Source organism: Piliocolobus tephrosceles, chromosome 7 (assembly GCF_002776525.5).
Source record: "Piliocolobus tephrosceles isolate RC106 chromosome 7, ASM277652v3, whole genome shotgun sequence".
Classification (NCBI taxonomy): domain Eukaryota; kingdom Metazoa; phylum Chordata; class Mammalia; order Primates; family Cercopithecidae; genus Piliocolobus; species Piliocolobus tephrosceles.
Window position 1 is genome coordinate 21,739,817 of NC_045440.1, and position 27,172 is coordinate 21,766,988.

At 47.8% G+C, this 27,172-nt stretch overlaps 1 protein-coding gene across 4 annotated transcripts in view; it reads left to right on the top strand.

Moving 5' to 3' along the window:
* Window positions 1-26,920, top strand: part of SLC25A37 (solute carrier family 25 member 37) — a 48,800-nt gene extending 21,880 nt beyond the window's left edge. For 2 of the 4 annotated variants that reach the window (XM_023216738.2, XM_023216739.2), the window contains exons 2-4: window positions 17,533-17,761; window positions 19,746-19,802; window positions 22,724-26,920. In XM_023216738.2, coding sequence (XP_023072506.1) covers window positions 17,533-17,761; window positions 19,746-19,802; window positions 22,724-23,244 — 807 coding nt within the window. In that variant the 3' untranslated portion in view covers window positions 23,245-26,920. Of the gene's footprint in view, window positions 1-17,532; window positions 18,448-19,745; window positions 19,803-22,723 lie in introns of those variants that run through there. The other 2 variants (XM_023216740.3, XM_023216741.1) reach the window with 2 other exon arrangements.
* Window positions 26,921-27,172: the final 252 nt, after the last annotated feature.

Genomic DNA, 27,172 nt, shown 5'->3' on the forward strand with positions numbered 1-27,172 from the left:
TGTGGCCAAGTGCATTGCGCTAGGGGAGACAGATCCACAGCAGGCAGAATTTGAGGAGGACTTAAAATACCTGCTTTGGGAGGCCGAGGCGGGCAGATCACCTGAAGTGGGGAGTTCGAGACCAGCCTGACCAAAATGGAGAAACCCTGTCTCTACTAAACATACAAAATTAGTTGGGCGTGGTGGTGCACGCCTGTAATCCCAGCTACTTGGGAGGGTGAGGCAGGAGAATCGCTTGAACCTGGGAGGCGGAGGTTGCGGTGAGCTGAGATCGAGCCATTGCCCTCTAGCCTGGGCAAAAAAAGGAAAACCCCGCCCCAAAAAAAAAAAAAAAAAAACAAACCACAAAAAGCAAAAAAACCAAAACCTGCTGTGTTACCTGCCTGTGAGTGGAATTGAGTTCATCTCTGCATCCTTGGTCATCATTTATTGAGCACGTGTTTTAGCGAACATGGTGCTGGTTCAGAGATGACAGTGCTGCCGCCCTCACGTTTCTCTGCACCTTTCCTGGGAGTCACACGCAGAGGCATCACTTGGCATAATTATACATGAGGGAATGAGCAAGAGGAGACTGGCGACAGGGCTGCTTTAAAAATCCTTTTTTTCTGTGGATAATAGGCTAATAGCAGGGTGTGCTTTAGAAGGTGTGGCCTCCGCCAAGGGTGTGGGAACTGGATTTGTAGAAGCTAGAAGCTGGCAGGACCACACCTGGCTTGGAAGATAGCATGGGCTTCTAGAGGTGCCTGGCTCCCTGGCCTGTGCACTGTGGACAGCTGACGCCCAGCTAGGTGAAATGATTGCGTAGTTGCTCAGGGATTGGGTGGCAGAGCAGGACAGAATTTAGATCTTCTAACTTGAAACAGGACTCTGTCCATCTTACCTAGGTGTACAGTTTGGGGAGCACTGCTGTTCGGTCTAGTGAGACACACTTGGTGTAAATATCTGTGCCCTGTAGCACCCAGATTCCAAGGGACCAGAGAGCGTGCCGGCACCCACGGGCTGGGGGGAGCCCAGGTCCTCCAGGGCTACTGTGGAGCATGGGCTTCTTGGTGCCCAGTCCTGTAGCTGAACTTGGGCGGCCTCTGGCTGTTGCCCCCAGGGCTGGTCTCCCTATAGTTCAGAGGCTAGCAAGCGCTCAGCAGCAGGGAGAGCCTTTTCCATGGTATGAACTTGGCCACACCAGACCAGTCGGCAGTGTTGGGAATCTTGGCCCTCAAGGTCCCTGCCTAGCCCTGGCCCTGGACTTCAGCACTGGTCAAAGGTCCCCAGAGCTGCCCTTGGCTCTGAGCAGGTAAGTGAGCTTCCCAGAGCACTTTTGTCTGGGCCTCTGTGCCAGTGTAAACAGATACTAGTGATTTCCCTCCCCCACCTCTCTGCCAGCTATCTAAGTTTTCTTTGTTATGTAATCAGGATTAATTTAAGCAGGCTAGTCCATCCGTTTAGAAATGATTAATGAAGAAAGGTGAATGGGGAGGGATCAGAGTCCCTTAGGTGGCCACCATGTGCGAGTCCCCTCGCTCTTTGAGGTCTTGGTTTCCCTTCTGTGAGTTGGGGCAGCCGAAGGGAAGGGCTGCTCAGGTGGTCCTGCCACATCCTAGTGTCGTGTGTAGTGAGTACAGGTGAGAGTGCTCCCAACCAGGGCAGATCCTGCTCCTAGGCAGTGTGTCTTAGGAAGGAATTGGTAAAAATGATGTCATTGCTAAGAATGACGTCTTTTTTGCTGTTTATCCAAAGGAAAAAAAAAGCAGAAATAAAAGCAGCAGGCAGCTGTACACCAGACCCCATTCAAAGGGCTTTTCCTCGAATCCTCATGGAGACTTTAGGCAGTAGGTGCCATTAGGAGCCTCACTTACAGATAAAAAAAGGGGGTAGAGAACTGAAGTGAGTTGCCCAAGGACACACATGGAAGAGGAAGCCGCAGAGCTAGGATTTAGATACAGAGGGGTCTCCAAGCCTGTCCGTCCAGGTTTGAGGTCCTGGGGCTGTATATTCCATCGGAAACGGAAAGGTGTGTGGGGGGCACCTAGGGTCAGGATAGGGTTTTATTTCTGTCCCTTCCTCGTGATGCTGCAGGGACTGTGACCTGGATTTCCCAACACCAGTGCCCTATGGCTGGTAGCCTCCACCTGGGACTCCAGGATCTATTGTTTGATTTAGTCATTTTCTTCTGTAGTCTGATAGGAGAGATTCAGTTCAAACCTGCAGTGCTGTTCTTTGGGCCAAATGGACATTTATCAGCAAGCAGAGAAAAACACCCACGCCTTCTAGCAAGATTAAGCTAAGTGCTGTGGTTCTTAATGACATTTCAAGCCATTTTGATTAACCTAGGTGGTGGTTTTCTCCTTACCAGGTAGGGAATATACTGGAGTCTTTCTAAAAATAGTTCCGGTGAAGATAAACATTTATTCAGTACCTACTGTACTCCACTAGGTGAATAAATGGATTTCTCGTTCATCTCAGGAAGCATGGTTAGGGGATTTTACAGACGAGGGAACTGAAGTTCAGAGAAGCAAGTTACTTATCCAAGTTCATATAGCTGAAAAATAGAATAGGATTTCGACCTTGTGGTAGGTGGGGATGGAGTCGTCTCTGTGCTCTCAGGAATGTGGCTGGAGTGGAGTAGAAGCTCTATATAATGGTTGAGTGACTGGATGAACTTCAAAGCTGGTCCTTCTGGCTTTTCCTGCTGCCCAGGCCACGTGCCCAGAAGGAACGCTGTCTTACCTGGGAGGTCTTTATTGACTGTTTGACACCCTTCCCATCCTATCCCAACCCTGTCCCCATGGCACCTAGTGTCCCCAACCAGAACATATGTTTCTTATGGGCAGAGACGGTCTTTGAGTATTGGGTGGGTGGTTGAACTTGGTTTCTTTGAGATTTTGTGATTGGGATTTTCAGCAAAATATGGTAGCAGGCTGGTCAGAGGAGCGAGTCCAGCAGTGGGAGCCTGGGCAAGTCTAACTGCTAACTGGCAGAACGAAGCTGGGGAGGTTGGAGGGGTAGGGGAACTCGGAAAGCAAAAGAAAGCTCACAGGGAGCCCCATGGTGTAAAACCGATGACGGCAGAGCTGCCGGGCTGTAGCGGGGAGCCGGGCGGGAGCCTTGCGTGGAGTCTGTGAACATACCCTAGGTGCCTGGATACTCCTCTTATCTCCCCGCACATGGGTTGATGTGCATCTATGGTGTTTTGATGTGGACTATTGTGTTAAATGTGTTTTTCTGTGCAGCCTTGTGACGCTTCAGTGAGTGTGTCTATATACAAAAGGATAACAATTTTGGCTGGGTGCGGTGGCTCACGCCTGTAATTCCAGCACTTTGGGAGGCCAAGTTGGGTGGATCATCTGAGGTCAGGAGTTTGAGACCAACCTGGGCAACATGGTAAAACCCAGTCTCTACCAAAAAACACAAAAATTAGCCACGTGTGGTGGCATGCACCTGTAATCCCAGCTACTCAGGAGGCTGAGGCAGGAGATCGCTTGAACCCGGGAGGTGGAGGTTGCAGTGAGCCGAGATCAGGCCATTGCACTCCAGCCTGGGCAACAGAGTGAGACTCCATCTCACAAAAGAAAAAAACCCAAAAAACAAAAAAACTAAACAATTTTGAGGATCAGGCATTTCTTCTTTACTTATGAGTGGGATGTTTATGGACCAGTGACATTGACAAGGCTGGCAGCGTCAAGGAGAGGCCCTGGTTAGTCCAGCTTACTAGCAGTGAATTCAATTCTCTCTTGAAAGCAACCTGACTGTTGAAATATTTCAACCTTAGCCTTTGAATACTGACAGAGTGCCAGGCTTTCATCTGTCAAGATGCCCCTCTGTGACCTCAGCTGGTTAATGTCTCAAGCGCTTCTTTAGGAGACAGAATGTGTTTGTATTGAACCAACCACTATTGCCCAGTCTCGTGATGCCCAGGGATGTGGAACAGATAAGTTGTGTGACCTCCACGGATCAGAGCTGTTGACTTTGCCTGTAAGTTACACTCTTGCAGCTGGGCATAGACAGAGCCCCCAGGGGCTTCGTGGACATGAACAGGTGAGGATTTAGGTGACTCTGACACGGGGTCTTCCCCAAGGTCAGGCACATAGGAGGTTTCCCCAAGGTCAGGCACATAGGAGGTGACATCCGTGGGACTTAGCATGTTGTAGAAACAGAACATATTGGGACAGGGGGGACGTTGAAGATCACCTGGGATCCTTTAGCGTCCATCCCTTTGTGAGAGGTAGGATAGCCTAGTGGTTAACAGCATGACTCTGGCCGACCGCCTGGCTTCTTTCTAACCTTGCTTCTGTACTTTGTGACCTTGAGGCAAGTCCTTTGGTCTCTCTGTGCCTCAGTTTCCCCATTTGTAGAATGGGGATAACTGGTTGCTAATGTTGCTGTTTTTATTGTTATAATTGTTTTGTAAATAGAAGGGGTGGAGGCTCAGAGAAGCAAGCTGAGTGACCTGAGGCCATACGGTGTATCAGTGCCAGATGCAGGATGAGAAAGAACCGTGACTCAGGCCCTGTCCCTCTTACCAGGGCAGGGCAGGGCAGCTGGGCAGGAGAGGCTGGCAGCTCTGTTCCTCCTCCAATCCAAGGTTGTCCCTTCCCTTTCCGTCTCCCAAGGAGGTCACCAGTTGCACCCATGAAATCTTAGTCCTGTTATCTGGCATCTTTGGAATTTGTCCCACCTGTAGGGCAGAGATAACTTAATCCTTTCGGGTGGGCCACATATGGGATATTCTGAGTGTGTTCTGGGCACACTGCGCATGGGCCAGGCACAGACCTTTCCATCCCACCCTCCTTCCATTGGAGGCTTTCCTAGAGAAGGGGTGGAGATCAGATTGGGCTCCTAGGGTCAGGGGATGTGGGAATGGCACCCTCGGAACCACAGGCGAGGCCAGGAGCTGCTGCCCGTGGGCGGATAGGGAAATCTAACTGGCATGTGATGTTAATGGTGACCTGGCAAGCAGCTGCAGCTTTGGAGAGAGCGGCCAGCCCATCCAGGGCCCCAGTAGGGAGGGCTGCTGCTGCATGGCTTGTTGCTGTCTCTCAGATATTGAAGAGCCCATCTGTCTTGCTTCCTGCATGACTTTTCATGGCTCCCATCATATTGCTGTTGGGTGCGATGCGTAGCCATGGAAGACACCTAATCATAAAGTACATTCCACACACTCCAGCAAGATACTCAGGGCCTTGCATGGTCTAGCCCCATCCTGCCTTTCTTCCAGCAAACATTAATTGATCATCTAAGGTTGCAGCAGCTCTCCTAAGTCTGAGGCTGCCTCTCAACCCTTACCTGACTGCTGTCTTCTCTGCACACCAGACCCTCCAGCCACAGGTCCTGTCCTCATTGCCCAGATGTACCAGCATGTTCACATCCTCCTGCAGCGAGAATTGTTTTCTTCCTCTCCATGCCAAATCTGCCTTTTTCTTTTCCAGTCAAAGTAACATATGCACATAGTCACAAAATGAAATAGCGTAGGAGAGATTGTAGTGACAGCTCTAATTCTTACAGCTTGACATACTCTTCCTTTTTTCTAGGTGGCTGTTCAAATGGCTTCCCTCTGGCCACCTTCTCCAGGTTGGATGTGATCTGGAGTCTGGATCTCTACCCTATAGCACGCCCTGCTGTGACCTATTCCAAGGAGAAGGGGGGTTTGGTGCTGTGGCTTCTCTCCTGGGAGGCTGAGGAACTTGGTTATTGCTATCTTAGCAGACTTGTTATTTTCTACCAAATGTGCAATGAAAACTCTTCACTGAATCTTTTGTCCCTAGCGATAGCAGTGCCTCCTGAAGCCCCAGGACACCCTGAGTGTTTCAGGACTGTGCCTGGAGAGCATCAGTGACAGGTGGCGTGAATCCTCTGTGGTCCGCTTCAGAGGCGGCGGATGTCCAGGAGGTCAGACCGCGGGTGGTCTTTTCAGAAGGACAAATGTGACCCTTCTGAAAACTGGGATCATTCGGGGACATAGGTGAAAGGACAGAGGAGCCTTTATGGTTTGTTCTCACACATATGAACCCACTTTCTCCCCTCTCCAACATCAGGGTGACCTGAACGCTGAAGGAAGTCTAGGCCTTCCTGTAGGTGAGGGAGGGAAAGCCACGTAGACCTGTTGTAGTTGGACAAGTGTTTTCCACCAGGTCTCAACTCTTCATTTTGTCTTGGTATAGCTTTTCTGGCTGACTTTCTAGCAAGCTGGTTGGGCTCTTTGCTTGTTCCAAAATGGTAGTTTTCACCAGAGACTTTTCAGATGAGCAGGAAGCGTTTTTTGGAATGTATGTTCCTCTAGCTTTGCTTGAGTCCCCCGCCATGTGATTCTGATAGGTAATTGTTTTCCCACCCCACGCCCCCTTTTTTGAGGTGGGGGCAATGACTACTTTGAGGGGAATCATTTTTCTCTTGCTGGTTTCAAAACATTAAGAGCACCATTTTTTTTTTTTTTGTTTTGCCACAGAGTCTTTCTCTCTCACTCAGGCTGAAGTGTGGTGACATGATCATAGCTCACTGCAGCCTCAGTCTCCTGCGCTCAAGTGATCCTCCCACTTTAGCCTCCCAAGTAGCTAAAGCGGCATCCACCAGGCCTGGCTAATTTTTTAAAAAAAATATTTTTTGAAGAGATAGGGTCTTGCTATGTTGTCCAGACTGGCCTTGAATTCCTGGCAGCAAGTGATCCATCTGCCTCCACCTTCCAAAGTGAAAGTGCTGGGATTACAGGTGTGAGCCCCTGCACCCAGCTCAAATTTTCCTTTTCATTAAAAACATACATATGCGTATATGTATGTATGTATTATGTATATATTCATGTATATATATATGTGTGTCTATGTATATATGTGTATATATGTGTGTTTATTTGTGTGTGTATATGTATATGCATTATATGTATATTCTGTTTGTGTATTTATTTTTGCCAGTTTGGGAGATGTTAGAAAAAGACATGATTTGGAATCTTGAGATTAGGCATAAACTTAGTTGTGCTCTGAGAGCTGCAGTTAAAGGATTGTTTGTGCTGCTCTGCTCTTGCCTGCAGTGTGTGGGAATGATGCTGAGTGATGTCCTCCTGCTTTATTTTGCATGATTTTTTGTTTTTTTTTTTGAGACAGAGTGTCGCTCTGTCACTCAGGCTGGAGTACAGTGGTGAGATCTTGGCTCACTGCAACCTCTGCCTCCCGAGTTCAAGCGATTCTCCTGCCTCAGCCTCCTGAGTAGCTGGGATTACAGGAGTGTGCCACTACACCCGGCTAATTTTTATGTTTTTAGTAGAGGTGGGGTTTTGCTATGTTGGCTAGGCTGGTCTCGAACTCCTGACCTCAGGTAATCCGCCTGCCTTGGCCTCCCGAAGTGCTGGAATTACAGGTGTGAGCCACCACACCTGGCCATTTTTGCATGATTTTTACATGACTTTTCAAAGGGCCAGGGGGTGACCATCCAAAGCCCTGTTAAGAGTCCCTCTTCTGTAAAGGAGCCTAGGAAGGGAGGAGGTTCGAGTGAGGAAGGCTGGTGGTTTTGGACGAGGAGCAGGTGGCTTTGGACGGGGAGTGCCGACGGTTTTAATGTGCGTGGTGCTCTTTGATGTGGTGTGGGTTTCTGCATTTGTAGTGTGTGCCTCCTAAGGATGCTGGAAGGTGAGACAGGGCATTCCAAGGCATAGATGGGGTTTGTGGCTTTACTTAGGAAGACAATCCTTTCCATAAAGCACAATGCCAAAAAAACCTTTTCCTCCTGGGCCTCGCATTGTGATTGATTTGTGGCGTGGAGTTTCAGTGAGGGAGGACTCTGCAGGAACCAGCTCCTTGGTCTGATCCTTTCTGGACAGTTGTGGATGGGAGTTGGCTTCTTGGTGTCTTGAGAGTGTCCTCAGCAGACCTCAGTGAAGCAGGAGCATAGAGCTCTGGATGGGCTCATGGTGGACATGGGAGAGCTGCTGGCCAGGGGACTGCAGGGTGAGGCTTGGAAAACAGGGAGGGGGCTGGGCTTGGCCCCACATTTTACTGTGGTTCATTTAGTGAATGTCAGTGCTAGCTGGGAACAGTTGACAGACGAGAGAAAAAACTTACCGGTTTGATTTTGAATTCTGAAGCAGACATTGGGCAGCAGAGGCTAACATTTGGCATTTATCCTAACACTTTCGAGGTGCCTGAGTCTTATTTCCTTTCTCTGGGAGAAAGTCTGGAATAGAGATGGTGCAGAGCAGCCTCTAGGGCTCAGCCCTAGCCCCCCCCTCCCCGCGGAGTTGTGCTGCTCATGGTATCACAGTGCTTGTTTGTTTCCTGTCTGTATCCCCATTGCACCTGGCTCAAGGGAGGTGTGAAGCAAATGCTTTAGAACGGGCTAGTGAGTAGATATCACATGATCATTTCCTCAGTCCTAGAAATGCTACATGAACTTCAAACATGGAAAGTTTTTTATTTTTGAGAAATTGGAGAGCTGGGAGTCACAGGCTGTCACCAGGTCAGGCAGAGAGTCAGTGGCTGCGTTTCTGATGCTACAGGGGACTGGCTTGGGTGGCATGACCTCTGCAGGACCCACAGAAGGGCCTGAGGCCCCCTACGAGGCTCAACTTGCCCCCTTCTCTTTTCTCTTTCGTCTTTTGGTCCTCGGCCTGGATCAGAGGCTCCTTACCCACAGGATCTTGGACAAGTCATTTTCCTTCTTGGGCCCCAGTTTCCCATCTGAAAAGTTGGGGGCTGGGCTGGATGCGGTCTCCCAAGGGCATTGTAGCTCCTGTTACATGATTCCGCCAGCTCACCTGGGACAGAATGTGCATTTTCCACTCTCCCTCCTCCCCGCAGTGAGAGAACAGGCCAGTGAGACAGGCCTTTCCTGTTTTGTCATCTTAGGGGAGAATTGGTGTCAGGGGCTGACCCTTCACTTCGTTCTAGCCTTTCTAGGAGTTTGTGAAGTCAGTGAATGCAGATAGAGTTCATATCACTGGGAGTTTCACTGTCCTGGAGCAGTTCTGGGGCTGGAGAGGACTTGCCCAGGTCACACTGGGAGTGGCAGAGTCAGGCCAGAGACCCTTGTCTCTTGATTCCCTGGGCAGGACACGTTTCTCCATCCTGCAGGCAGGCGCAGAGGAGGAATGCATGTTCACAGGCAGCACGCGAGGGCTCCTCTCAGCTGCTTATTTGGCACTCCCTGTCCCTTCCAGGGGCCAGCCACACAACCGCCTGCCTTGGCCCGCTCCCCACACAGTTGCCAGAGGGCTCCTTCTGACTCTCTGACACCTGGATGTTCTCCGTACTTGCTGCTTCAAGGGCTTAGGTTCCCATTGGCTACAGTTGTGTTTTCACACGTGTGTTCTGTCAGATGTCTCTGATTAAATGAGATAAGGCTTGCCTTGCTAAAGACAGAGGTTTAGGAAGTGCCTCGGAAAACCAGGAGAAATGGGTTTCTTTCCCGAAGGATTTCCCAGAGGCTTTAGTATGCTAATGTGCTTATGAATTTCCAAGAGAAGAGAACTAAAATGCAAACATGGAAACTGATTTTACTGAACAGGAGGAGACTGGCAGCTAGGTCTTGGGCAGGAACTGAAACCTGGACAGGAAAAGAGATTTGTGAAATTCTCCGTCTCCGATTGTGTGTGTGTATGTGTGTGCGTGTGTGTGTGTGTTTATTTTTAATCTCTGCCCTGTCTCTGTGCATCCTGATTCATTCATTTCCTTTTTCCTCCTCTCCACCCTCACTTCCTTTTTTTGTATTTTTAAAAATTGTAGTAAAATATACATAACAAAATTTCTCATCTTACCCATTTTTAAGCATACAGTTAGTTCAGTGCCATTAAGTACATTCCAACCATCGTCATCATCCATCCACAGAACTCTCCTCATCTTGCAAAACTCAAACTCCTGTGCCCATGAAACAAGCACTCTCTGTCCTGTTCCCTCCTCACCCCAGCCCCTGGCTACCCCCATTCCACTTTTAGTCTACAAATTTGACTACTCTAGGCACCTCATATCAGTGGGATCCTACACTATTTGTCTTTTTGTGACTGGCTCATTTCACTTAGCATGTTGTTGTCAAGAACTATCTATGTTGTAGCCTGTGTCAGAATTTTCTTTCCTTTTTTAAGCCTGAATAATATTCCACTGTATGGATCTATTACAATCCTTTCATCTGGTGATGGACACTTGAGTTGCTTACACTCACTCCCAGACTTTTTTTCCCCCCCTCTCTGATCCTCAGGGAATAGAAAATGCCCAGCCTTCATTTTTACGTTTTACGGGTAGTGAAGCTTTAAAAAAGAGAGTACTTTGGGAGGCCCAGATAGGAGCATCACTTGAGCCCGAGAGTTTGAGACCAGCCTGGGCAACATAGTAAGACCCAGTCTCTACAAAAATCAGCTGGGCATGGTGGTGCACACCTGTAGTCTGAGCTACTCAGGAGGCTGAGGTGGGAAGATTGCTTGAGCCCAGGAGGCTGAGGCTGCAGTGAGCTGTGATCGCAGCACTGCACTCTAGCTTGGGTGACAGGGTGAGACCCTGTCTTAAAAAAATAAAAATAAAAAATAAAAAAGAGACTAAATTGATTATTGTCTCTCTGGCTGTGGCCACTTTGGCCTGCCTTCCTAGCCGCCTGTCTTCTGCCTCTCTTGCCTCTCCTGAGGCTGCTGCAGGGTTGATCCCTCCTGGCCTCTTGCCCTATGCTACTTCGAGGCATCCTGGTGGGTGGTTCGTTTCCTCCTCCTCTTATCACACACTTTCCTTGTTTTTCCCCATCGTTTTTTCTCCTCTGTATCCTGGTGTCAAGCTCAGTGGGTGCTCCCTGCAGGCAGGTGGAAGAAATGATGGTGTTGCAGGATGAATGAGGCTCTGGCCCTAAACTTGGCTGCTGTGGCTGCAGTGGTCCCAGCGGGGGCCTGACCAGGCCCATCTCTGCACTCGTGGACCACTTGCCTCTGTCTGGGGCTTGTGTCATTAGCTGTGGCCTGCCCTTGAGTAAACCACTCTGAGGGCAGAGAAGTCCACTGAGGTGTGGTGACTGAGGCAGATCTCAATCTTTTAGAGGTTTATTCTGTCAAAGTGGAGGATGCACCAGGGAAAAGAAACACAAGTTACAGTAGGATCTGTGTCCTGTGCTTTTTCCAAAGAGGGCTTTGGGAACATCAGTATTTAAAGGGGAAAAAGCAAGCAGGAGGGAGAGAAGAAAAATAAAAGGAGGAAGGGTAGGCATTGAGACAAGTGGTATCATTCTTGTGAGGCTCTGATGAGCACTCAGTGAATCTGCGTTTTACATGTGAAAAGAAGGGAGTTGGGGAAAGTCAATCATGGTCTTGCACTGAGTAAATCTACGTTTTACATAAGATAAAGCAAGCTTATGAAATTACAGCTGTCTGGGAACAAAAAGAAGGTCAGGTTTGCATGACTCACTTCCCAAGCTTAACTTTCTTTTCCTTTGATACAGTGAGTTTGGGGCCCTGAGGTTTTATTTTTCTTTCACAGCACAAAGATACCCAGTTGACCTTTTTGTGTCATAAGAGAATGATGCATTTTGGTTCAGTAGTGTTTACTCCAACTGCCCTACCCCTAATTTTAAAAGGGGAGGGGGTGAGAAATCAGTTCCAAATGTCCCTGTAAGTCTTGGTGTGATGCCAGCCTCTAACTGGCTGACATGAGCAGTGTTTTATTTATTTATTTATTTATTTATTTATATTATTATTATTATACTTTAAGTTCTAGGGTACATGTGCATAACGTGCAGGTTTGTTACGTATGTATACTTGTGCCATGTTGGTGTGCTGCACCCATCAACTCGTCAGCACCCATCAACTCATCATTTACATCAGGTATAACTCCCAATGCAATCCCTCCCCCCACCCCCATGATAGGCCCCGGAGTGTGATGTTCCCCTTCCCGAGTCCAAGTGATCTCATTGTTCAGTTCCCACCTATGAGTGAGAACATGCGGTGTTTGGTTTTCTGTTCTTGCGATAGTTTGCTGAGAATGATGGTTTCCAGCTGCATCCATGTCCCTACAAAGGACACAAACTCATCCGTTTTTATGGCTGCATAGTATTCCATGGTGTATATGTGCCACATTTTCTTAATCTAGTCTGTCACTGATGGACATGTGGGTTGATTCCAAGTCTTTGCTATTGTGAATAGTGCCGCAGTAAACATACGTGTGCATGTGTCTTTATAGCAGCATGATTTATGATGCTTTGGGTATATACCCAGTAGTGGGATGGCTGGGTCAAATGGTACTTCTAGTTCTAGATCCTTGAGGAATTGCCATACTGTTTTCCATAATGGTTGAACTAGTTTACAATCCCACCAACAGTGTAAAAGTGTTCCTATTTCTCCACATCCTCTCCAGCACCTGTTGTTTCCTGACTGATTTAATGATCGCTGTTCTAACTGGTGTGAGATGGTATCTCATTGTGGTTTTGATTTGCATTTCTCTGATGGCCAGTGATGACGAGCATTTTTTCATGTGACATGAGCAGTGTTTTAAAGGAGAGACCCTCTTGATGGCTTCACGTTATCACGGGGTGGGATGGGGACAGTCATTGTTGACAGCCAGCCTGTGCCAGGTGTTTCCCAGAAGCTCTATGGGAGATTATTCCAGCCAAGGATGGCCGTGCCCTAAGGTTAAGGAACCTGCTTGAGGTCCCAGAGCTGGAATTGAGATTGACAGCCTCGGACTGGGTGGCTGTAAAGCCCAGGCACCCTCTGTGTCCCTGCCTTCACTCAGCCACTCCCTCCAGAGGTAACCAGAGGTAATTCCCTACTGCCCAGGCAGAGGGCTAGGGCTGGAAGGGGTCTAGATGGTCACTTAGTGGTTCCCCAAGCTGAGTGCTGATCGAAATCGTCTGGGAGAACTTTAAAAAGAAAAAGAGGACTTGAATCAGTGTGTGCTGGGGTGGTGTCTACGGATGAGTATTTTCAAACATTTCCCGGGTGATTCTGATCATCAGCCTCTGCTCTGATCGTCAGCCCCTGCTTCCATCCAAGGACACTGGGGACCAGAGAGATGAGATGCCATGGCCAAGGCCATTGGGCTGTAGCCAGAGCCAGCATCAGGTCCAAAGTGCAATCTCAGTAGCCAGTTCTCCATGCTCTGTGTTTGCTCAGACTGCCACCCCTGCTCAGCGGGGCTCTGGAACCCAAGGAAGGCCTTTGACCATAGGCTGGGCTTGCAAAACCTTGGTAGGACCTTGCCCTAGGCTGGAAACCTCAGGACTCCAGTCAGGGCTCATCCCCAAGAAGATGCACTGCCATTCCCAAGGTATGGGGGCCTCTCCCCTGCAGGGCACTGCCAGGAGCCACCTCTTGTTCACAGGCCCACGTTAGGCCCCCCCGCCCCGGGACAGGTTGCCTCTGCTCCACATGTGGTTCTGCAGATCACACCCAGGCTTGAGAAATGCGGTGACATGTGAGGTCCAAATTAAAGGTGATGGCAAGGACAGCTAAGTCCAAGAAATTGTGGCTCCTATTCAGGAGTGATGGGCTAAGAGACAAGACACAGTACCCTTTCACCCCGGTGGGAATGAGAGACAAGACAAGACACAGTACCCTTTCACCCCAGTGGGTATTCTAAGTTGGATTTGTTTGTTCATCAATTCATTCATTCAACAAATATTTATTGGGCTCCCAATAAATCATCTTACTGGTCCTTGGAGATCTGCTGTGAACAAGAAAAACACAACCCACCTCTGTGGCCTGCCTGCACAACCCTGGAAGGTCACACTAGAACCCTATCACTTGACCTCTCCATGAATCCCATCATGTAGCCCCTCGACAGGGGACTCTTGTGTTATTACTGACAATAATGATGGTTTTAGACACGTATTATCCCATTTAATTTTCCCAACCATTCTCTCAAGTGGGGAAACTCAAACTTAGAGAGTTTTATCACCTTGCCCAGGGTCACACCATGAGTGATGGAATCTGAATTCAGCCCCAGTTCTCTCTGATTCAAAGCTGGGGTTCTTGACAGCCACATTGTACCACCTGGTACCCTCGCTTTTTGTCACCAAGTATAAGAAGAAGCCAGGTGACATGCGAAGAGTTATTTGCTCTAAAACTTGAGCGATTTCATGTGTCCTAAAGGAGGAATTTTGTCTCTTCCTTCCCAGCCTGAGCACTTGGCATGGTGTGTACTTCATTTGGTCTGGCCAACAGGCCACTCGGGAGCTGAATGAGGGGTTGTGACCGTGACCTGGGTATTCTTTTGGTTCAGATACCTTCTTGGTTGGCACATTCACTTGCTTGTCCTTCCCTTGGTCTTTCTTGCTTATAATGTATCCCTTTTTTAATTCTTAATTTTTTTTTTTAAGACAGGATCTCGTCTGTCACTCAGGCTGGAATGCAGTGGCACAAACATAGCTTACTGCAGCCTCAAACTCCTGGGCTCAAGCAATTCTCCCACCTTAGCCTCCCAAATAGCCAAGACTACAGAGGTGTGCCACCATGCCTGGCTAATTCCTCTTTTTCTGTTGAAATGAGGTCTCATTATATTGCCCAGGTTGGTCTCAAACTCCTGGCCTCAAGCGATCCTCCTGCCTTGGCCTCCCAAAGTGCCAGGATTACAGGTGTGAGCCATCACACCTAGCCTAATGTATCATCTTATTAAATCAGATCAAATCCTTTTTGAAACAACTTAAAATTGAAATCACTTTAAAAAACCAAAGGGTGCAGGGCCACCTTCCCCAGGACCCTGGGGCCCAAGTGTCTTGGCAGCTGCCTTGGACTGGGCCAGAAGTTGTTTTCACCACTCTGTGGTAGGAAAAAGGGAGCAGAGTAGCGAGTTTTTAATAAAGCTAAATCTGGCCGGGTGCAGAGGCTCACGCCTGTAATCCCAGCACTTTGGGAGGCCGAGGCAAGTGGATCTCGAGGTCACGAGTTTGAGACCAGCCTGGCCAACATAGTGAAACCCCATCTCTAGTAAAAATATAAAAAATTAACTGGGCATGGTGGAGGGTGTCTGTAATCCTAGCTACTCAGGAGGCTGAGGCAGGAGAATCGCTTGAACCTGGGAGGTGGAGGTTGCAGTGAGCTGAGATTGCGCCACTGCACTCCAGCCCGGGTGACAGTGTGAGACTCTGTATCAAAGAAAAAAATAAAAAATAAAGCTAAATCTAATTTAAGGTACCATTTTATAATCAGAGGTAGTCTTCCTTTTTTTTTTTTTTTTTTGAGACGGAGTTTCACTCTGTCGCCCAGGTTGAAGTACAGTGGCGCAATCTCGGCTCACTGCAAGCTCTGCCTCCCGGGTTCACGCCATTTTCCTGCCTCAGTCTCCCAAGTAGCTGGGACTACAGGTGCCCACCACCATGCCCAGCTAATTTTAATTTTTTTTTTTTTGTATTTTTAGTAGAGATGGGGTTTCACCGTGTTAGCCAGGATGGTCTCGATCTCCTGACCTTGTGATCCACCCGCCTCGGCCTCCCAAAGTGCTGGGATTACAGGCGTGAGCCACCGCGCCCGGCCCCTTTTTTTCAAGCATTAAAAATGCCCTTTTAGGAAATGATGTTTGCGGTAGAGGGCGGTGGTGATTGTTGCTTATATTGTTACTGTTTTTGTGTCCTTTCTGGGCAAAATAAAAAGTTGGCCTTGGTGTGTCCATTTCCTTTGTGGTTTTAATAGCTGGTGAAATCTGAACTCTGAAAATGACCACTAATTCAGGTGATTGATGTTCGCTGTTCCTCCGAGCCCTGGGGTACCTGGGGCTGTCTGTCCTGGGAAGTGAGAGGGAGCCCCAGAGAGTCCTTTGCCCGTCTTCCATCAGAGACGCCCTCCTTTTTTATATATAGGATTAGATTTTTTGTGTGATTTTGTTTGGAGATAAAAGGATACCCCTGCCAAAAGTTGAAAAGCTGTTCCTCTAGGGTGTGTGTGTGGGGGAGTGGGGGAGGGACGGAGTGGGGGAGGGAGGGAGGAAGGGAAGGGTGGGAGGAAGGGAAGGAGGGAGGCAGGAAAGAAGGGAGGAAGGAAGGGAGGGAGGGTGGAAGAAGGAAGGAAGGAATGTGGTTACTTTGGTGGGACTGAGCCATGATGGATCTTCCACTTGGCGAGTATTTCTTACCTACTGTACTAGTCAGAGTTCTCCAGAGAAACAGATAATAGGATGTGTAAAGTCTACTTGGGTTTATAAGACCAGCCTTTGGTTGAAGACCTTCCCTGGGTCCTAGCAGACAGAAACCAGGAGAGACAGAGACATCTATATCCGGCTACATAGAGAGGTTATCTAACTCTCTGCCTGTTCTCTATCTCTATCTCTATCTGTCTGTCTGTCTGTCTATCTATCTATCTGTCTACCTACCTACCTACCTATCTAATCTACCTACCTACCTACCTATCTAATCTACCTACCTACCTACCTATCTAATCTACCTACCTACCTACCTACCTACCTGCCTGCCTAGAAATCAAGAGATTTACTTTGAGAATTGGCTCACATGATTTTGGGGACTAGCAAGTCCAAAATCTGCAGGCTGTAGATTTAGGGAGAGCTGATGTTACAGTTTGAGTCTGAAGGCAGTCTGGAGGCAGAATTTCTTCCTTGAGAGAGACCCAGTTTTTTTCTCATGAGGACTTCAGCTGATTAAATGAGGTGTATGTACCCACGGTATACAGGTTAATCTAATTTATTCAGAATCTACTGATTTAAATGTTAATCTCATTTAGAAAATCCCTTCATACATACATCTAAACTAGTGTTAGATCAAATATCTGGGTACTGTGGCTCATCCAGGCTGACCCATAAAATTAACCATCACACCTGTGCAAGCGCCTTTCCCTCCTGTGCAAGTGCCTTTCCCTCCTGGGTGGTGTCCTAGGGATGACAGAGGAGGGGAAAGCCAGGTCTCTGCTTCAAGGACACAAAATTATGCATGCAAAAAAATTAAGAATGCTGCTCTGTCTGGAGTAGCCATTCTTGTATTCCTTTACTTTCTTGACAAACTTGCTTTCACTTAAAAAAAAGAAATTAAGAACAAGACCATTTATATTTAAGTGCCAACTTATAAAAATGAAATGTAAAAAGGTATTTAGAGGTGACAAGGTAAGTGAGGGCTGGAAGATTCGGAGAGATTTCATGGTGCAGGGACTGAATAGAAGCTTCCAGAACACGGAGCTTTCAGATAAGTGAGGACACAGAAGTCTTCACAATCAGAGTGGGCACCACAGGACAATTCTACATCTATCTAGGAACTCTGAGTTTTTGAAGGGTTTCCATATGCATTGTTTGGTTTGCTGCTTGCAACAACTCTGTTATTTTAATTGAAGGTCTTAAAGCCCAGAGAAGTTAAGGGATTCCCCAGAGGCCACACAACTTGCCAGTGGCAGGGGAAGGTCTTCCTCTTCCACAGCCTTCTCTCTCTTTCTCCCTTTGTGGGGCATAATGAAATCTACATGCACACATTCGTGTAGATTTCATTATGTCCATGTAGAATTCATTTTAATTTCAAACGTTTCCTTCCCAGAGAAATCCTGTGAAACTATGAACATTGTTCTCTCCCTCTCTCCTTCTCCAGGTCTTATTTTCCTTCTTTACCATCCTGATTAACTCTATTTTTTGTTTGTTTTCTCTTCTTGCCCACTCCCAGACACGAATGCAGAGTTTGAGTCCAGATCCCAAAGCCCGGTACACAAGTATCTACGGAGCCCTCCAGAAAATCATGCGGACTGAAGGCTTCTGGAGGCCCTTGCGGGGCATCAACGTCATGGTCATGGGTGCAGGGCCGGCTCACGCCATGTATTTTGCCTGCTATGAAAACACGAAAAGGACTTTAAATGACGTTTTCCACCACCAAGGAAACAGCCACCTAGCCAACGGTATTTTGAAAGCGTTTGTCTGGAGTTAGAAAGTTCTCTTCTTCAACACATCCCTCCCCAGGGTGTTCCTCCCTGTGACCCAGCCGCCTCGACTTCGGCCCGCTTGCTCATGAATAAAGAACTCAGAGTTGTGTGTGCAACGCACACCCAGACACACGCACACACGCGCACGCGCACACACATGCTTTTTTCTGTTCCCCTCCGCTTTCTGAAGCCTGGGGAGACATCAGTGACAGTGGGGGTTTTGGTTTTATTGTTATATGGGTTTTCTTTTTTGTTATGGTTTTTTTGTTTTGTTTTTAAACATTCAAAAGCAATTAATGATCAGACATAGGAGAAACCCTGAATAGAAACAAAACTTTTGAATGCTGGATTCAAAAAAAAAAAAAAGTTATCTGGACAGCTTCTTTGAGACTATTTAAAAACTGGTACAACAGGTCTCTACAACGCCAAGACTAACTAAGCTTTAAAAGGTCAAGAAGTTTTATGGCTGACAAAGGACTCGCGCAACGCAGAAGGCCTTTCCCACCTTAAGCTTCCGGGGATTTGCGAATTTTACCCCCATTCTCTTCTGTTTGTCTGAGCCTCATCTCTCTGCAAGCAAGGGCTGAAATCATTTTGTTTGGTTGTTTTGAGGGAGAGAGGCGGGGTGGGGGGTGCAAATCTATCAGCAGCTCTTACATAAGGCACGTTTTATTGGGGAGGGCTGAGCTTTTATTTTCCTCTCTCTGGTGGGGTTGGCTTTTGTTGTTTTTTGTTTGGGTTTGGAATGGAAATATGGATAGCAGCATAAAGTACCTTTATTTTGACAAAATTCATTTTTTTTCAGCAATGGAGACATAGATATGACCAGCAATAACTTCTCCCCCTCTCTTTTTACTCTGCTCAAAAAGCATCTCTCCTCCCATTAGCCAACCTTGGTCATAAGCGTGCCTGGCTGGTTTGCAGAGACTTGTTTTGCTTTGTAAAAATTGGCCATTAGTGCATTTATTGAGACGGTCACTAAAGAGCCATGCCCTGACCTACCCTTGATTCTATGACATTGGGGCCCTTTTGCTGAAACTGCCTTCTGTAAGGGTTTCTCTCCTTGAAAGAGATTTGACGGAATCCATTTGATGCCAAGTGCTGCCCTGCGCTGTTTCTGCAGTGTGTGGTTTATGCTGTGGTGATCTTGCTAGGAATGATTATAAGTGTGTGTGTGGTGGGGGAGTGGGTATTACATGCATTGCTGAAGAGTCATCCTGGTGTTCCTCATTCCTCCCACCTTCCCGTGGTCATTCTAATTACGGGGCAGCGTCACCGCTAAGGGAGGAAACTCAAAGCCAAAAGCAAAATTCCAGGCCTGATTCTGGCTTTTGAGGTTCCTGGTTCTTGAAGCCAGGCCTGACCTGACTCTCAGATGGGGTCAGTCCTGTCGCTTTGCAGACTGACCCTGGAAATCTATCAAATGCAGATTCTCCTGATTTCCTCTTCTCTTGCCCAGTTTTTTTCTTTTCTTTTTTTTTTTTTTTAAAGCCTGGATTTTAACCAGATTTGCTTTTTTCCCCCTTCTCAGCTGTATATATGATATTATCTCCTTTCAGGGCCCCAGCTTAAGAGCAAAGTGAGTTAATGTGTAGACACAGGCAAGGGACAAGAGAAAGTTAACACCTAGACAGTGGAAAAAGCCATGATGTGTGGTTTCTAGGAACCACCAACACTTGCAGGTTTCGCTTTTTCCCAAGGGTTGACTATAAGAAAGAAAACGAGGTTTTTGCAAGATTAAAATGTGGGTGAATGTGCCTAAATTAACCACCCCCATTTTTATCATATTTCCACCATCACTTTAGGGTTTTAAGAGTCAATGCTTACCTGGGTGGAGCTGGTTCTTAGACCATTTTGCTTCTTAGAAAGCTTAGTCCTGGGTTCCGTCTGATTTTAGGTTCCAGGAACTTCCTGAGAACACCCGATCGCAGAGGGTAATTTTCTGGAGTTTGTTTTGCAGGGATAGCTGGGAGTATGGCCACCCTGCTCCACGATGCGGTAATGAATCCAGCAGAAGGTAATGTCATGGTCCCAGGGAGGGGCAGTAGGGGATGCGCAAAGGGGCACAAAAAATGGTGGGGGAGTGGAGAGGACTGAAGGTGGGCAGGGAGGCTCCTAGTCTCCAGTGAGAGCAGACAGGAGAATTGAATTTTTTACTACGTTATCAAAGGCCTCAAGAAGGGACATGAACATTTGAGTTTTATGGTATTCCTGTGCTCAGAGCTATTCAAAGTCTGTTCTACAGACCAGCAGCATCAGACCTCTTGAGGGTGTTGGAAATGCTAATTCTGAGGCTAGGCGCAGTGGCTCATGCCTGTAATCCCAGCACTTTGGGAGGCCAAGGTGGGCAGATCACTTGAGGTCAGGAGTTCGAGACCAGCCTGGCCAACATGGAGAAACCCCATCTCTACTAAAAATACAAAACTTAGCCAAGTGTGGTGTATGCACCTATAATCTCAGCTACTGGGGTGGCCGAGGCAGGAGAATCGCTTGAACCCAGCAGGCAGAGGTTGCAGTGCACCGAGAGCATGCCACTGTACTCCAGCCTGGGTGACAGAGCCAGACTGTATCTCAAAAGGAAAAAAGAAAGAAAAGAAATGCTAATTCTGGCTGGCATGGTGGTTTAAAACTGTAATCCCAGCATTTTGAGAGGTCAAGGCAGGCAGATCTCTTGAACCCAGGAGTTCAAGACCAGCGTGGACAGCATAATGAGACCCTGTCTCTACGAAAAATACAAAAATTACCAGGTGTGGTGGTGCGTGCCTGTAGTCCCAGCTGTTTGGGAGGCTGAGGCGGAAGAATGGCTTGAGTCTGGGAGGTTGAGGCTGCAGTGAGTCCATGATTGCACCACTGCACTCAGTCAAGATGACAGAGCAAGACTGTGCCTCAAAACAAAAAAGAAAACAAATGCTAATTCTCAGGCTCTACACAGAGCCTACTGGATCAGAATCCCTGGAGCTAGGGACCAGAATCTGTTTCCTGGTGACTCTGTTGCGTGCTTTTGCACTATTCTAAAATCTATGTGTGCATACATACACACACACACACTCTCTTAGCCCTTTTTTAACACTGATCCTAGACAAATGTATGGGGAACCTATCAGAGGCTATTAGGGCTAGTGTTCAATTTGACTGTTTTTAATATGAAAGATTATGGATTACATTTCAAACAGATGCGAACGTGGAGAGTATGATGAACCCCAATGTGTCCATCACTGTGCTTCAGAAATTAACATTGGGTCATTTTGTTTTAGCCATCTCTTTCCACATTATCTTCTTTTTGTTCTTTTAAATTTCGGGCGTATTATGAAGCGAGCCTCAGCTGGGCAGACCAGAGTCTGTTCCCTTTTAATATATCCTGCTGTCTTAGCCAGCTCGGGTCTGAATAGTGACTACGTTTTGGGCCTGGCACCAGACAGGCCTTCAGCTGGGTCATTCTCTACCAGGTGATGGCTTTGGGTGAGCTGTGGAGCTCTTTTCACCTTTCTGCCTCATCTGAAAATAGTTCCTGGCCAGAAGGGAGAATTGGAGAGAAAAGTTTCAACATTTTAAGTCTTATGCTATAAGTTTGCCTACCTTTTGTCTTTTAAGGTGAAGCTATTAAATTTGCTCTCAGCTACCCCCCATGTCCTAGCAGATAGAGGACTTGGTCTGCCCTTCAGGGTTGTGATGGGGCAGGTTGGGAGGTGGGCGGGGAGTCTCTGTGGTCTGGGTACTGAGGTTGAGCCCGTGGGCAGGTGAAGAAAATCACCTCCATTCCCGTTGATTTTTTTTGTCGTGTGCTGCACAAGGCATGCTGGAAGGACACAGACGTTTCCCCCTTCTTATTTACAAAGTAGAGAGCTGAGAAAGACAGCTCGTGTTCTGTGTTGTTTTGTACACATTATCTTTCTCAAGAGATGTGATGCCCTTAAGTAAACTGACCTGCCTTCATGGCTTCTCCTGTAATGAATGAATGTGTTCAAGACAGTGTTTTAGGGGCAGGAAAGAGGCATTCTTAGGTAAGCGGCGGTGCGGGGAGGAAACCCTTCTAGGAAGTAGTTCAATGAAAAACCTAAAAAGGCCCAAATCAATATTCACTTACATATTGTATATCTTGGGCTGCTTTTTAGGGCAGTTCATTCAGGGACCCGGTCAGTAAACAGGTAGTTAACTTCGTGTAACCAAGCAAGGGTTTTGTTTATCTTTTTTAAAGGAGAAAAAAGTGAGGTTCAAACTGTCTCTTTCTCCTTGTCCTAACTATTGATTGACAGTCTTTATTTCTTTAAAAGTAAAAAAAAGCACATTGTGTGTATTTATTTGGCAATACATGAGGCCATTAAAACCCTGAGCCTAAGGTACCACAGTTAGTCTCATTTGCCTCTTGTCCAGTGAACTCCAGTTAGAATGTCATTGAACTTGGGCAGACATAATTCTAGTGTCTGTTTCAAACGCACTGTGTCACAGAAGCTAGAATTACTGCTAGAGGCACAAACCCCTGTGAATACACGAGGGGACACGCTTCCAGTAGATGTGTTGGGGAAGGAGGAGGGCAGGGGGACAGGGGACAGGATTCAGTTTGGTGGTGGGTCCTGAGGGTTCCTACAGGAATCCTGGCAGCCAGGATCTGGGAAATAGATCAGCGACTCTAGTCTGAAGTGGCTGCCTGGTTTGGGGGCTGCCTTCAGCAAGATTCAGGCAGGAGAAACTTAAGGAAATAGCCACCTTCCAGGCGCGAGTCCTGGAAACAGAAATGGATTGTAACCCAGGACTGCCAGGAGCTGGCCCTCCGCGGCTGCTCAGACTAGGGCTGTGTGTGCTGGCTCTCGCCTGCTTCCGGTGTCTAACTGGCTTGTTTCTCTTTATGGCTTGGCTTCATTCCGACCTGGGGTGGGGCCACCTCCAATCCACTGCCCACTGGCTGTCCGTCTGGCCTGCCCCGCGGTTCCAACAACCACAGTGGTGAAGCAGCGCTTGCAGATGTACAACTCGCAGCACCGGTCAGCTCTCAGCTGCATCCGGACGGTGTGGAGGACCGAGGGGTTGGGGGCCTTCTACCGGAGCTACACCACGCAGCTGACCATGAACATCCCCTTCCAGTCCATCCACTTCATCACCTACGAGTTCCTGCAGGAGCAGGTCAACCCCCACCGGACCTACAACCCGCAGTCCCACATCATCTCAGGCGGGCTGGCCGGGGCCCTCGCCGCGGCCGCCACGACCCCCCTGGACGTCTGTAAGACCCTTCTCAACACTCAGGAGAACGTGGCCCTCTCGCTGGCCAACATCAGCGGCCGGCTGTCGGGCATGGCCAATGCCTTCCGGACGGTGTACCAGCTCAACGGCCTGGCCGGCTACTTCAAAGGCATCCAGGCGCGTGTCGTCTACCAGATGCCCTCCACCGCCATTTCTTGGTCTGTCTATGAGTTCTTCAAGTACTTCCTCACCAAGCGCCAGCTGGAAAATCGAGCTCCATACTAAAGGAACAGGCTGTGGGAAGGGATCATAGAATCTTTTCTTCTTAAAGTCATTCTCTGCCTGCATCCAGCCCCTTGCCCTCTCTTCACAGCTAGATCATTTTTTTTTTTTTTTTTTTTTGCAGGGTGCTGCCTATGGGCCCTCTGCTCCCCAATGCCTTAGAGAGAGGAGGGGACGGGACGGCCGCTCACCGGAAGGCTGTCTGCAGGGACATCCGAGGCGGTGGTGGACAGGAAAGACTTTGGAAGGGGAGCGAGAAATTGCTTTTTCTCTTCCTCCCCGGGCAGAATGTAGCTTTTCTGCTTCACTGTGGCAGCCTTCTCCCTGGATCCTTAAATCCCAGAGGAGGGAAGAAAATTTGCAGTGACTGAAAACAGTAAACAAAAAAAATTTTTTATGTATATAAAAGTTCCATTACACAGTACAAAATAGATGGATAATGTTTATCCTTTATTTTTCTATGTAGTTTTTGAATTTGTGTGTGTGCTTGTGCGTGTCTACACCTAGTATTGCAGCTGGGACTCTCCAGCTGTTTTTGTTGTTCTTGTTTTGTTTTTAAATGAGAGGGTTGAATTCTTCCATCAGGTGAACGAAAAAGGCACCAAAGTAATAAATCACTGAATGTGACCTGCAGCTGTGTTTAGCCCCTCCAGATGGAAGTTTCACTTGAATGTAAAATAATAAAGTTTATATTTTGAATTTCTCTTTTGATGGGGGAAAAAAAGGTACGTTAAAAAAAAAATTCAAAATAATGATATGTCACTTACAGCTACCTTTTTTTTTTCTTTTAAATTCAATCAGCCACCTTCATGTGCCTTTTTCCTTTGTCTTTCCCCCAAATTCCAGGACCAGAGATCTGGCCCTGGCCCATTTTCTCTTGCTGTGTATACACCTGCCTACATGCCGGGTGGCAGGATCTCGCCCGCTGGAGGGTGGTGGAGCCCAGCAGAATTAGGGTGATGGACATAAACCTGCTGAGACCGCTTCCTCCCCTTGTGAGTGATGTGAATGCCTGCCTTCCCGGGCCAGCACTTAGAAGCCCTTGATAGGCAGCATTTGGCGGCTTGTGGCGCAGGTGTTTGGGGTAAATCCTGCCTTCATCCTAGGACTTACTTCTGCATCAGCCTTTTAACTCAGTCACTTCAGGTAACGTGATCTATGTGTGTTTTGACTGAATCTCATCTCCTGTGTTTCCCTGTGCAGTCTAGGGAAACATGTCTCCGGTCTTTGTCTGTCCCCCTGTCTTGTCCCAACCATTAATTCCAATGTCACAGCTTCTCATCGCATGTGACAAGAGCCAGGCCTATCTGCTAGGGCCCTGTGGCTGAGGTCTCACCTGGACCCTCATGCCTGAGTCAGAAGACCTCTCTCCAGAAGTCATTCTGCATCCTCGTCTGCTCTGTGTCACCCGAGAACACAGGCCTCGCAGCCTCGCTTTCTGAAATGGTATGTGCTGAGTCAGATTGCCGCCCAGAGAAAATACAAGCCCGTTTTCCCTACCTGTGCCATTTGTTGCTCTGCCAGTCTGCCGTGCAAGGGGATACTGATGAGACGAGCTGCACTGTCTCCGATTTGGAGCCCTCACCAGAGCTTGTCTTTGAAAATGAGCAGGAAGCTCATGTGTGTTTGCATTTCACTGAGCCGGGTCCTGACCTGCCGCCACCCACCATGGTCAGTGTGGTGCATCTCACCGAGGAGGTGCAGGCCTGGATTCTTTTGAGTGGTGCTACTGCCTAGGAAGTAACTGCCTAGGAAGTAACACGTGGAGAATTTCCATCCTGGGACCATGCACACAGTGCCTTGGGGCGTAGATTTTGCCCTAAAAGCGATGAGGAATTTTATCAGTCAGTTGACTTTTTCAGATCAGGGATGGGAAAGAGTCAAACTGGGTACCTCCCACGTGTACCCTGTCAACAGCCCCTTGAAGCTGGGTTGTGGGGCTTGGCTGCTGTCCGGTCCCATCTGGGGGTTAATACCTCCTCTCTGCTCTGCCCCCTACACCCCAAAACCAGTTGCAGCCTCAGTCCACATGAGGATGCAGAAAGCCGTAGAGTCCACGATGCTGCTGAAAATGTTTACATCTGCGCTTTCAACCTGCCTTGGGTTTGTGTTAAATGGTGGTAAATTCTGCAAATGGAGGGGAAAAAATCAAATTCTAAATTTCAAAGTAGAATTTAAAGCAAATTGTAAAAAGTTTATCCTAACACCTCTTTTGGTCCACTTAAGATATGCCACACTGAAGCAAGGTATTTCCTACTGGATTTTGGTTTCACTGGTGTTTAGAAAAGAAACTTGATTTCTCTAGGAGCACTCCTTTGGTTAGGGGGATGCAAGAAGGAGAGGTGAAGGCTGAGTGCGGTGGCTCACGCCTGTAATCCCAGCACTTTGGGGAGGCCGAGGCAGGCGGATCACTTGAGGCTAGCAGTTTGAGACCAGCCTGGCCAACATGGTGAAACCCTATCTCTACTAAAAATACAAAAAATTAGCTGGGCGTGGTGGCAGGCATCTGTAATCCCAGTTACTTGGGAGACTGAGGCAAGAGAATTGCTTGAACCCAGGAGGTGGAGGTTGCAGGGAGCTGAGATTGTGCCACTGCACTTCAGCCTGGGCGACAAAGTGAGACTCTGTCTCAAAAAATAAATGAATAAATTAAAAAAAAAAAAAAAACAAAACAGAAGAAAAGGCAAAAACCGGAACCTGGAGTTCTGTGGGCCCGGATTGCAGGCCCCTCCCTGTGTGATGAGGGATGGGTCAGCTGGGGAAACCACATGGCCAGCCTGCATGCCTGGTCATCAGGAGGTCATCAGGAGGTTGAAGAAATCCTTGAAAGTTGTGAAGCACTAAGCAGATACAAGTGTTCATTAATTTTGTAGAAATGAACTTTCCTCTCTGGCCTTTATCTCCAACGTTGGTATTGTTGCCCCATGCAGACTGCAGTTTGGTTTTTGATTGTGACTTTGACGTTGCAAAGTGCGAAATAGTAAGTGGCCTCCCCACCCCGCCATCCCACCCTGGTGACCAACTCAGTATAATCATGGCACGTACTGAGTCATTGGTGTCTTTGGAGTGACCTCGGCAGCCAGTCAGTGTCACCTGGGTACAGGACCCGTACTTTTATGTGGTGTGTGTGTGAGTAGCTCTTCTGCCCAAACCATGATCTGAGGTTCAACTACCTGTAGATTAAAGCTTTATACAATAAACTGATATTTTCCAAATGGGTGAAATCTTTCCCTCATGATATGTTTTCTTAACTTTGCATTGAATCTATTTACTGGGTTACATTCTATGTGTAGTTTGTTTTTTTCATTTTTTTTCTTTTAAAATGCTTATGTCTTATTCCAAGCATCTTCCTCCAAAGTCCCCATAAAGCTGCATCTCCAACACATTGTTATGCCAATAAGGTTTTATTTAACTTTATTTAAGGATGATTGTGTCTTCGAATGACAAATGTATGTACTGCTGCTTCCTCCCTGCAAGACGCACAATGTATGTTTTAAGGGTGAGCAAGTGTTATTTCTTACATTTCTCAAATGCCTGTAGTAACTGTTGTTTCTGCCTCTCAATTGTTGCCAGCTCTTTGAAGAAGGGGAGAATTGTGTGTTTTTGTGTGGGGATGTTTCTGATATGCTGCTACAGTTACAACACTGGAGCTAGAGAAAATAAAGTACTGATCTTCGAAGTGTTGTGGGCTCTGTGGTGGGAATCCTGAAATGAGAGGGGAGTGGATGGCAAGAGGGGATGTCCTTCACGGGGTCTATGCCTGTTCCTCTTGAGCACTAAGGACCAAGGTCTGCAGCTTTGGTAGGAACTGCCCCTGCAACCCCATTTCCCCAGGGCAAGCAGATTGACGGTGGTGTTTGCGTTGTCTTGCTGGGCAGGAGCGGGAGCCCTCCCACTGGCGTGGCTCACCATGCTGGGGAGGGTGGCACTT